This window comes from Sesamum indicum, linkage group LG3 (assembly GCF_000512975.1).
Source record: "Sesamum indicum cultivar Zhongzhi No. 13 linkage group LG3, S_indicum_v1.0, whole genome shotgun sequence".
NCBI classification, from domain to species: Eukaryota; Viridiplantae; Streptophyta; class Magnoliopsida; order Lamiales; family Pedaliaceae; genus Sesamum; species Sesamum indicum.
In genome coordinates, this window is record NC_026147.1 from 8,913,145 (window position 1) to 8,925,099 (window position 11,955).

General features: G+C 37.0%; 2 protein-coding genes and 1 long non-coding RNA gene across 6 annotated transcripts; 1 reads left to right on the top strand and 2 right to left on the bottom strand.

Annotated features, from left to right (window-relative positions):
- LOC105157757 (mediator of RNA polymerase II transcription subunit 9) lies at positions 560-2,486 on the bottom strand. Of its 2 annotated transcripts, none has more exons than XM_020692679.1 (5): positions 2,162-2,486; positions 2,000-2,062; positions 1,706-1,786; positions 1,213-1,274; positions 560-929 (listed from the first exon to the last, which is right to left on the bottom strand). In XM_020692679.1, the coding sequence occupies exons 1-5, from the start codon at positions 2,393-2,395 to the stop codon at positions 872-874; spliced, it is 498 nt and encodes a 165-aa protein (XP_020548338.1). In that variant the 5' UTR covers positions 2,396-2,486; the 3' UTR covers positions 560-871. The 2 variants fall into 2 exon arrangements, with proteins under 2 accessions (XP_020548338.1, XP_011072525.1); XM_011074223.2 differs by having other exon boundaries at positions 1,213-1,271; positions 2,162-2,482.
- On the top strand, positions 2,648-4,511 carry LOC110011726. The gene is made up of 2 exons (XR_002286782.1): positions 2,648-2,804; positions 4,212-4,511. It is a non-coding gene; the product is annotated as an uncharacterized LOC110011726 (long non-coding RNA).
- On the bottom strand, positions 4,527-11,037 carry LOC105157758 (beta-galactosidase 17). 3 transcript variants are annotated; one of them, XM_011074225.2, is made up of 19 exons: positions 10,747-11,036; positions 10,016-10,120; positions 9,565-9,760; positions 9,169-9,257; positions 8,768-8,848; positions 8,290-8,384; positions 7,951-8,021; positions 7,493-7,583; positions 7,297-7,414; positions 7,125-7,220; positions 6,975-7,023; positions 6,565-6,752; positions 6,402-6,473; positions 5,966-6,112; positions 5,800-5,850; positions 5,473-5,641; positions 5,246-5,379; positions 5,073-5,138; positions 4,527-4,868 (listed from the first exon to the last, which is right to left on the bottom strand). In XM_011074225.2, the coding sequence occupies exons 1-19, from the start codon at positions 10,876-10,878 to the stop codon at positions 4,740-4,742; spliced, it is 2,079 nt and encodes a 692-aa protein (XP_011072527.1). In that variant the 5' UTR covers positions 10,879-11,036; the 3' UTR covers positions 4,527-4,739. The 3 variants fall into 3 exon arrangements, 2 of the variants coding, with proteins under 2 accessions (XP_011072527.1, XP_011072528.1); XM_011074226.2 differs by lacking the exon at positions 10,747-11,036 and adding an exon at positions 10,333-10,689; XR_002286781.1 differs by having other exon boundaries at positions 4,795-4,868; positions 5,469-5,641; positions 10,747-11,037.

Genomic DNA, 11,955 nt, shown 5'->3' on the forward strand with positions numbered 1-11,955 from the left:
CATTGTGATCAAATCTAGTTCAATGACACTAGAAAATTGCATTGTCTTGGATCATTGCCCCTGCCAGATGAAGTACATCCAGGCAATATGTTTTCTTTTTCCCACTAGCATTACAAGCACACCTGATGCGGACACACCAAATTTGAACACAAAATCTCCCGTAAAAAATTTTGAGCCCAAGGTTCGAACATACATAACTTGCTAAAACTTAGTAGACAAAACTTGATATTAGTTCAAAATTCTTCTGAAAAAAATACATAAATAAATAAATTATTATATTGAATCTATTCATACTCATACCAACCCATTTTCATCATTTGAACCCATACTGGACCGACCCATTGTGAACCTAATTCATTTACACTCAACCCACCCATTTGCCACCCCTAAGTACACACCTTATTCACTTTTTTGAGGTATGCTGCTCATATATAATTGTTTCATTCTTGTCAATTACTTCTAGGAATAGGGTTGTTAATATTTCATGTATAAAGTTTTAAATAGTCGCAAGGTAATCCCCCTTTCAAATATAAGCTTAAAACCAAGTTCTACCCAGCAGTGGAAAAAATTTGAGAGTAACTTGCAGAGTAAAAAATGAAAGTAAGAAGCTGTGCCACATATAATCAAATGAGTACAATACGAGTGCCAAGAGAAAGATGATAAGTAATTTGCCATTCAACTACTTCTCAGGCACTCAATATATGCAGCTCATAATCACTGAAGAAGCTACCACAAGAGAAATACACGAAAACGAGGATTACAAGCACTTATATTTGAGAGTTGATAAGCTCTTCAACTGAACTTCTATACCGTGAAATAAGCTCCCTGAAATCACACAACAAAAATACACGAAAACGAGGATTACAAGCACTTATATTTGAGAGTTGATAAGCTCTTCAACTGAACTTCTATACCGTGAAATAAGCTCCCTGAAATCACACAACAACATATGTGCACAAATGATAGAATGAGTCATTTTGGATCAAAGGTTTCCTTTGTTTTCGCCTATAAATCATGAGTTTCTGATGTAGATCACTGAAGGAAGCACATTAACCATCTCAATTTGAACAACTTTACAAGAACTGCACAGAATGCTGTAACTTTTTTCTGGGAGGGGAGGGGGTGTGCAACTTGCCAGTTCATGCAGTGTTTCTTCGAATCGTTTCAAGCAAAGTACCTAGCTAAAGCTAAACCATAGGAAAAAGTTCATACCTTCTTTGAGCCAGTAAGTTCTCAGTTTCCTCCAGCTTCTGCTTTTGTCCCTCGACAGTCTGCTAATATATCACAAGGGTGTAAAGGATTATAAGCAAGCAATTGATTCCTATAGATCATCTAAAAGGGGGGTAACTCACAAATACCTTTCTCCCACCCCCCTATAAATTTAAACTAAAGCATCACATGCCATAGAGCTCCATAAATATTTTCAGCAATTTGGTGCGTTTGGATTTAAGGAATTTGTTCTTTAAAACAACACAAGTTAATTATAACGTAATGATCTTCTTTCACTATGAATTTGTATTGATCAGAACCATGAACTGAAGCTAACATTTTCAACTTCGTGAGAATATAATTCAATGCATCACAAGTACGAATATATCTTTTTCCACCCCAAGCAAAATTTCAAAGAACATAAACAAATATCTGATCCGCAAATATGGAAAAAGAAAATCCCATTAAAGTACCACAAAATATTCTAAATTATTACCGTTGATTTGGCTTTAATCGTCCCCGCAATGGAGTTCAACAGCTGCTGGCACTTCTCAAACTGTGAGTTCAACTCACCAACCTTTCAACAAAACAGACTTTTTTACACAAACACCCAAAGATAGCAGCTTATCATCAGCAGCAAATCATGGTAGAACACTTAAAAATCGAATACTTCCAACGACCGAATCCACTCAACTCAGCGCAAAATTCGTGTTTTTTGGAACTACGGCAGCAACGGAAATTCGTAGCAACTACACAACAATTGAAGAAGATCAACGAAAGAACGACTAACCAGTGCATCGGTTTGCTGATCCCTTGTCCCATTTTCAGTTACATCAGCTAAGTTCTCCACCAACTGGAAAACGAAATCAGAATTTAAAAAAAAATAGAATAAAATTGAAACCCTAAAATTCCCCCTACAAGAAAAGCAATCATAGTAACATTGAGGAAATACATGGAGGAGCTGAAAGTGAGAGGCGAGAGACTGGTGCTGTTGCTGCTGCTGCGGTTGTTGCTGGAAACGCGGCTGCTGCTGCTGCTGCTGATTGAATTGTTGTTGAAACTGTTGTTGTTGATTGAATTGCTGCTGTTGGAGGAATAGATGGTCCTGATTGGAGGGTGTAGCTGGGTTACTGTGGGACTGTATGTTGGGGATCATCGACCAGTTCCCTCCCCCAAAATGCTCCATTTTTGCGGCCTTGGAGCTCTGCTTCTTCCTTTCAGCTCTAGAGGAGTAACCGGAAGATCGAGACGACGACGGTTGATTAGCGAGCCCAATATTTGGGCCACCAGAAAACTTGGGCTGCTTAAGTTAATTTGAGCCGAACTGTCCTGTGACACAATTTGTCGATACTTGGGCTGGGCCCAATCAATTGGTCTTGGACCAACTTTTTGGGCTCAACTTTGGGCTGTCAGAATTATATTGGGGCTTTAAGGCCCATACGAGACACCGAAAAGTTTGAAAAAACCCAAAATAGCCGAACGTCGTCGTAGTATCAGCTTCCTTCATTCCGGCCAATATCTGAAAAAACACACAAATACACACACTGAAGGTGCATTCCGGGGCCGCATCAGCAGATTTGGAGCTTGCAATCGAGGTTCGAATTTTCAACATGCTTCTTTCATTTACTTAAGTTCTTATTTTTCAATCGAATTCATTCGCTTTTGCATGCGTACAACGTAAATTTCGGTTTTTCTCGTTGACAATTGATTGCACCAGAATATGTGTTTTTAAGTTTATTCTCTGTTTTGTTACCTCAGCAGCTAAATTGGGCTAAAGTATGTGCAAACACGCTTTTTTATGCCTACAGATATAGGTTTCTGTGTGTGTGTGTTGCTGATGTTGAAATTTGAGCGGAGGGGTGAAATTGTTGGGCATAAATAGGACACTAGAAGAACTTATCTTGGACTGTTGGGGGTAGCAAAGATGAATTTGGATATGACTTCTGTCTTCATTTAGGACTCTGTCAATTTGTTTCAAGGGTTCTTTTGGTGATCTTTAGGTGATTGTGTGTTGAATTTGCTGTAGAAGCTATTTGCTGTCAGATGATGGTCTCCACTTTGAAGTGAAATGCTGAAAATGCATTTATGTTTCAATGTAGGGCTCTAGTGTCCGAAAGTGCAGTAAAATTCTATTGAATTCCATGTTAGTTTCCTATCAAGCCTGTTCCTTTGCGAACACTCAGACAGACTTCGTGCCATGTTGGAATTGGAATTGCATTTTGATCATATGTTAAGAGTAGCATGGTTGTTCAGTATGACGACCTTGAAGAATGTCAATGCATACTCCAACTCCAACCCATCCCACTCCTTACACTAGCAAAGAATGTCAGTATGCAATATGTTTTTGTAGTTTCCACCATGCAAAAGTACATAGTCTCATTACACTAGCTATTCGTTACTAATGTGTTGAGTAATTCCATTCTTGCTCAATAAGAAAGATTTTCTTGTCAAGAATGTATCCAAAACACTGACCTGATACATTGTCCTGACTATTGCTGTTCTTGTTAAGCTTGTCAGCCTTGTTTGCAAGCAGGATATATGTCAGATGACTTTTCGCCAAATCATTACATGACTTCATCTTGTGTGGATACTCAATTGAGGCGTAATGATTCATAGTCCATCTTAAAACTTGATCTTTGCCTTGCATCTGTAGAAGTTGAGAGTGGGATTTCTGCTGAAATTTGTAGTTAGCGGGAAATCGATCAATCATTTAGGAAGTAGAGTTTCTTTTGTAAATAGAGCAGTCACTCCTGCATCCAGTTTTACATACACTTGAGAAGTTTAGTATTGAGATATATAGTTTGAGCTTCATCTAATTGGACAAAGAAATACTATTGTAGGCCAATTAATCGTGGAGCAGCGGAAGGTTGTATATTCTTCACCTAACTTCCAGAACATTGATCCAATTCTATTACTTTTTATTTCTGGTTGGGGCATTTTGATTCAAGATAACCAATGTTCTAATTTACGTGACAATAAATTCTGATGTATGGGCATTTCAGGCTGTCAATTATGTCGATAAAACCAACGGTTGCATTAAGAGCAATGCTCGTAGGAGGAATTGCTGCCTTTGCTAAAATTGGAGGCGCAATGAAAGCTGCAGGTGGAGTGAAGATTGGTGCCGCAGCCGCTGCTGTGACTGCTGCAGCAACTGCTGCTGTATCAGGACCGAAACAGGATCCAAACAACACATCAGCTCCTCCTTCAAAATAAAAGTTCTGTAGCTGCAAAATTTGCCCACTGTATTTCTGGGAAGTTTTGGACATAGTGAATATGCATGTACTTCAATAATATTTTTACGATTAAACTGAAAAAACTAGCATAACATTCAGTGCCCTTCAAAAGGGTTTCTCATATTGACATTTCCTCGCAATGGAAGATGAAATTTTTGTTTTACAGGCCTCCCTCTCTCTCTCTCTCTCTCTCTCTCTCTCTCTCTCTCTCTCTCTCTCACACACAGACACACACACACACGCACACATAGACACATGCCTAACTGTCTCTGGAAAATTCAGTCAGCAACAGAGTCATCATGAAGATAGTAAACGATGTTCTCTGGATTTCCTAAGTGCTGAACGTGTAGGACCGCAAGTGAAATCTGGATGGTCAACTGAGCTCACAAAGAGATCAGTGTTTGGTGATTCCAGCTCCAGGATAACCTGATTGTGGACGCATAACTAGCTCATCAGTCTCAAAAACAATTCAGCTTTTTCTTTGTGAAACCATCTAAACATGTGAGGCTGTGTGTTGGAATTGAAGGATTTGAATGCTAAAGATTTCAAATTGGTTGCATCTGTTTCAATGATTGTTTTTCAGAAAATGATAAGACAATTTGATATTTTTAATCCTTTCGAATATCATACCAGAGTATTCTCTCCTTGTCGAAGCATTGGAGCAGGAACATAAAGGTTACACTGCGGTCCAATAGACTGCAAAATGAGCCAAAAAAGCACATGAAACTTGGGAATAGGTAACCAGATTTGACAACCAGAACGTTTGAATTGTTTGATTAATCAGAAAAAAATGTTTATCTTACCGGCCAAAAACGTCCAATATTTATCTCATTTACATATGCAATTCCTTTACTCCAGCCTCTGAATGAAATGTATGTGTCCCTGACTTTGTCTACACTGAAGTGACCAGTATAAAAAGCTGGTTCCAAAACAGAGTCTGCAAAAAAGATGCAAATATTACTACAACATGCTTTTCCACAGCTTAAATTCTTCATAACTTACTGTAATTTGACAAGGATCTAGAACTTACTTTTTTTGTCTTTTAACTTTTTCTGGGCAGATCGTTTAGGAAGTCCCTTTTGTGCATTAAGAATGATGGGGTTGATTTGTGTGGCCTCGTTGAGATTTTGAAGAGGAATCGGAAGCATCTTCCACTTATACAGGGGCCTTGAATCAAGATAAACAGAAGACAAAATACCCTAGAAAACCAACAATTATCAGTTTGTAAATGTCGAAAGATCAGAAAAATAAAGAAAGGAGCAAATGCAATATTCATATAACAGAGTTTGCCCATAACTTGCATTCTAAAAGACACCATATAGGATGGAGTGAAAGCAGCTAGTTAGTAGTGTTTTACCTTCCTGTCAAACATATACGGCCCATAATTCAAGCGACCCATGTTTTCAACCTATACGATTAAAACACTATGAACATGGCTGAAGAGGATTAAAACGTTGCATGGAAAATATTTGAGCAATATGCATAGATTTTATTTCATAAAGAAGATAAAAAAGTTCACATACCAAAATAAATAGTTTATTTTTGGATTCACATTTCAAATAAGGCAGATTAATTGGTCTATTAGACCATCTCGTGATGACGTCAACATATGTTGGCCTTTTTGCACTATCTTCAGTACAGGATATAAACACTTGAGCTCTATCGTGCACCTGCAGCAGATGATTCCTTGACATGAGATAAAAAAAAGTAAATAAAATGAAGCATAAGAAGCTCAGAGAACTTCATCTGTAGAGGATACATGCAAGAAAACAACCTTTTCTTTACAAAATTCAGAACATCTACTTTCAGCAGACTCATCTATGCTGTATAGTAGTAAGGGAGTCATTGGAATTGAACCTCAGACATTAATCAGGAGATTGCATTCTGATGAAAAAGTTATGAAAATAAAACTTGAAAATCAACGAAGGAACACTTAGTAGGTAAAATAAGCAAGCTGACCTTTGGTATGGACAACACACTACCATTGCCTTTCGGATTGTATTCAGAGGCATATAAAACGAAGCCAAACATCTGAAAATCAAACACATTAAGCCAGAGCTCGAGTTATCATTTATTCTTCCAACTACTTGAAAAACTGCATAACGTTCTCATGTTATATCACCTGTCCAATAGCTTCCATCGAGATTGGGTTCTCAGACTCAACCACGTCAACAAGGTCTTTCATGTCAATCATGTCATACAAAAATGAAACTTTATCTATCTCAATATGTCCATAACCCATCTTTTCATTATCGGGAGGAATGGAAGCAAGAGGCTCTGTGCTATGTTTGGCAATGACCCTTCTCAGAGCTGAAAACAATATCATTGTACAATAAAATCAAGGTTCATGCATATGAGATGTAAAATTACATTCTTTGTTCATGCATTTAGATTATAAGCCCAGCTTAGTTGATTCTATATTTTGATCAGTTTATTTAAAAGTAGTGTCTGCAGGAAACAGTTCAAATATGCAGGGAGAAAAAGAGACATGTAGAAATTATGGCAAGTAGGATTAGACAAGGTTAGATCTACCTTTGTACTTCGCATTGTCCACATCGCCAGATTCTCTAATAGGTGCATCCTAGACACGTGGCAGTTTGTCAAGGAAGATGAGTCCAGTAAGATTGCTGATAATTATTGTTCAGGCTACTATAAAACATAAAGTGTTCATGATTTCCTCACATAATCATAGGATGTAAGATCAGGCTTGTAGTCAGCCTCATTTGATCCAGTGTTAGCACCACTATAAAATCCAAAGTTTGTACCACCATGTGCCATCTAATTACAGAGCATATGTAATCCGATTAGGGAAACAATCAATTTTAACAAATGAAGGTTCAATATAGAGGCATACGTAGAGGACGGCGGACCCATTCATTGACAAAATCTTTTCCAAGTAAGTAGCTGTAAAAGTGGCATCAGTACTAGCAATTTTCTCCCCCCAATGTGTAAGCCAACCAGTATAGAACTCGCTGATATGATCAACAAGACGAACATGATTGATAGATTCCGAAAGGGCAGATTCAAGAAAATAACAATAAAATACTGACGCTGAAAGAGGAGGTGATTTTCCTGGCGCATTAAACTCTTTCTGCAACTTGAATATGGGCCATGGGTCATCTCCAGTTGTGAAGTCAACGGCTGGAGAAAAAAAATAAGATCAAATTTAATAGAGAAGTACTAAATGGTCACAAGACAAAAGTTTCAAGTAGCTTCAAGTTCAAACTTAGTAGAGACTTCTTGCATGCCTCATGTTAAGCCCAAATATTTTGTTGAGAAGTGCACAGTTAGGTAATTGCTTGAGAACCTTAACCACTCAGATTATGGCCAGTTGAAGAGTGGGAATGAAAATATTTGAAATACAAATCATGTGAGTCTATGAATTGACTGTCAACAACAAGAGAAGTTATGAATCTTGAATAGCTAATATGAATCAACATTAGGAATATCTAATGCATAACTTGCATGGAATGTCCAGAAACTCGTATGAGAATCCCAGTCGTCTAACCTGAGAAAACAGCATCTCCTGGAATTGTTCCTTTCCCAAGAGTTTCCCTAGCACCTCCATCAGTAGTATACCTGCAAGCACCAGTAGAATTTCCGAAGAGATGGGCAAGAAACAATCAAAGTCGGAAAAACTTATAGGTCGATCACTATAATCCATTTTCTTTACATCTAGGTTAATTCCAGAAGTCAAAAATGCATAACGAACTCAGACATCCATCGATAGTTTTGTACCTTCACCACTTCATATGTTAAGTGAAGTTAAAGAAAAATATACACAAATAGAATATGCCCACAGAAACAAAGAAGCTACTTCTTTCAACTATTTATACACTCAACTTACAATAATATATCATCTCCCAAATGCCCTCGTGCTAGTTTGACCAAGTAATGCAGGTAAGCTTTGTCATCCCCGTATGAACCAAACTCATTCTCAATCTGTTACATTTTTCCATTTAGAATAGCCTCAGGATTCAAGGTCTAATAATGCGGTTAAATAAAACCAAACGCTAACATGCAGGCTTGGCAAGTTCAATAGACCATTCATCCGAGAAGTACTTTGCTTTAAATATTAACCAATTCACCTCGCTTTATGATGTTATATGCTGAAAGTGGTTGGTGGGGTTCACAGTGTATTCCGAGTATGTAGAATATTTAAGCAATTAACAGATTGTTTTCTACTTCTTCCCTGTATATTTAATCCTTGACCTTTTTGTGCTACTTAAACTGTTCTCTGTAAATTCTTGGTCTTATATGAAGAGTTCCTGCATGTTATTAATTATCTATCAAATTCAATGAACTCTTGCACAGTTTTAGCGCACCTGGACCATTATAATAGGACCTCCATTGCTGTAAAGAAGAGGAGATATCTTCGGAAGTAGGATGCCCCACCATTTTTCAACCTGTAATAGTACATTATCAAGCACCAGCAGGAGTTAGCTTTTAACAGCAACATGCTATCACATCACAAAGTAAGTATTTGAAGCCAATTAACAAGGGCAGCAGTGCTGGTTAGTGCTATTATTTCAAGCCAATTCTGAGAAAGATTATGTCTTCTGGCTCAAGGAAGTACGAGAATTCTATGTTTTCTTCTTAGAAAATTCATAATCCACAACCATGTTATCAGCTCATATGTGCTTATTTCTTGTTCCCTCTAATATTCTAGTCTTCTTGCATCTAATTTTAGTTTCCAGTTGATGAATGATGTACGCAGCAAATTTACCAAGTCAAGGAAGGCAGGATCTGATGATCTTAGTCTGATAGCAGGTTCTTCAGCAAGCAACCATGCAGGGAAGCCACCCAAATCCCATTCTACAATCATAAGAAAAGAAGAAAAGGTAATGTTAAGTCGGAAAGCATTCTGCTAAGTGAGTAACTCAAGTCAACATTCCCACAATCAAAGTTGCAAGAAGTGCTCAGAAATGTAAATCTCGACAGCCAGAGTTTAATTACATGATTCCAGAATCCAGACATATCCAGAAACTTAGAAGTGGAGTCAACCTTTATTCCATCAAAGTTTTAAATTGAGAAGCAATCTATTGCTTTAGAGAATTAATCGACTTTGGGAAGGGAAAAAAAAAGAGTATTACATGAGATTCCACATGAACATGATGCTAACCTCCACAAATATAAGGCCCAGCACGCAGCATAACCAACAAATCCAGTTTCTTGCAGAGCTTGAGAAATGATATTATATCTGCAATACCCTCAAATACGCGATGCCCTTGTCTTGGCTCATGCAAATTCCACGGAACATAAGTTTGAATGGTGTTCAAGCCCAATGCCTTTGCCCTCAGCAGTCTATCTTCCCAGTACTAAAACTCATTTTTATGAAAACTTCCAAATTAATATGTCATCATGAAACTACAATTGAAAATAGTTGAGGGGAAAATATCTCTAGCTTAATCATCTGGTTGAAACTTTTCCATTTTTCAATCTTCTGGAAGTTTAACTCTGCATTAAACCTACCTATCTATTTTCGCTCAAGTTGAGCAAGAATGTAATGGTGTATGATCATTTTCCGTAGATGACAATTAAGCATCTAAAGTAATTGATGGAGACAACAATACCTCAGGATGCACCCGGAAATAATGCAAGTCACCTCCAATTATCCTAAATGGCTCCCCATCTTTCCAGAACATGTCCCCCGCTATCTCAAACTTCCGTTCATCTGCCTGTCACAATGTAAAATTGTAAAAACTACTAATACACCATTAACTAATAAAGACTACAAACCTTGCAGCATTTAAGGCTAGTAGTGTTTCAAAACTATCAAACTCAAAACCGAACCTATGCAACAAATTAAGATGGCCTCGAGCAATTGTACTCCAAATCTAACCTAATGAATCTAATGGCAGTTTCCACTTTCATGATTGTTGGCACACACCTTAAGGGAAGAGTGCTAGCTACATGGCTCACACCCTCAAGTTTTAACTTTGCAAATATCCCACATTAGAACTAGCACGTCATAAAGCAGATGGGCACTCGTAGGCATACTGCACTGGTCCGGGGCAGCATGAAAAAATCTGCTCATTGAAATGTAAGCCAGCAGAAATGCACAAGGAGACAAGATTTTCCCCAATTCAACTGTAAATGATCTTGAACCAGCAACCACATAAATCATTCAAGAAAACTACTGCCAATTTCCAAATTCAACTGTACCAAGAAACAAACACTCTCTCAACACAAATAAGTACCTCAAGCAAAATAAACAGCCAATTTCTCACCATCCCTCTTCAGTTTTTCTACATCTGCAACTGACCCAATGAAAATGATCTAATAACATAATCGGACAACTCACTTTATCTAAATGGAACTGGGAAGAACGCTGTGAAACTGAAGGCAGAGGAGCAAAAGCACCCAAGACGAAGAGTGTTATCAAGAAAATGACTACTTTAGCAGTATTTCTTCTCAGGCTTCCAGTTTTTGCCATTTTCGAGCATATGATCGATCCCCAGATGGTCAGTTTACACTGAACTGATTTTGCTTACCAAGAACTGTTAGCGCTTAGCATTACTAAAGATTCAACTCCAGTTCCCTTCTTCTGTCGGGCTCTCTTGTCTTGATTGCCAAATGTCAGTTTCATGTTTGGTGGATGGAATTGGAATCTTGAAGCAATAAAAATAAACTTTATTTGCTATAATAATATACTATTGTGAGATTATGTGATGATACAAATTTTGAAATTTCAACAACTCATTTGTCTATGTTTTTATTTGTAATTAAAAAATATACATTTTATTAAAATATATTCATTTGACAATCTAATACAAAATACAATTTTATTAATTCATTTAAATGTATTTTTATTTCACACAAACTCTTTTATATAATATTAAAAATATATATTTTTATGAATATACATATATTACCTGTGCTATTTTGTTAAGGTATTAGGCCCTCAATTACATTAATAAAATTAGTAAAAATATTAATTCCATTATTCCAAAATGATTTTCGGTAGAAATTATAAATATTCAGAAATCAAATATTGGCTAGGTGTGGGCCCAATATAATTGTTCTATTGTAAGCCCAAAAGAAGCCTCCTATGGACAAGACATAGACCTATACAATGGACCTATTGGCCCATTGGACCTTTACCCATTTCAACCACTTACATTTAATTTCATTCTCACATCTCTAAACCAACATTCTAGTTTTTGATTTTTGGGATCATAAGGAATAAGAATGCATGAATTTGTCTGATTATAAACATGGTTTTGATGGATAGTGAAGTACCTAATCAATCATTTGTTTGGAACAAAAAGGAGTATGATGAATTGTGAAGCACTAACCAAAGTAGACTTTCCCATTTTCAACTAACAAAGTGTGGACATGATTAGCAACAAAAGGAAGCAATCATTCCCCCCCCCCCCCCCCCTCTTTTAACCCCACCTTTTTTCAAAATCCAAGAAAAAAAAACCAACAAAAATGGAATTATTACATATTTCTTTTTCAAAATTTGATATAATTATATATAAAATTTACTCAATTTGAAAAATTATATGTA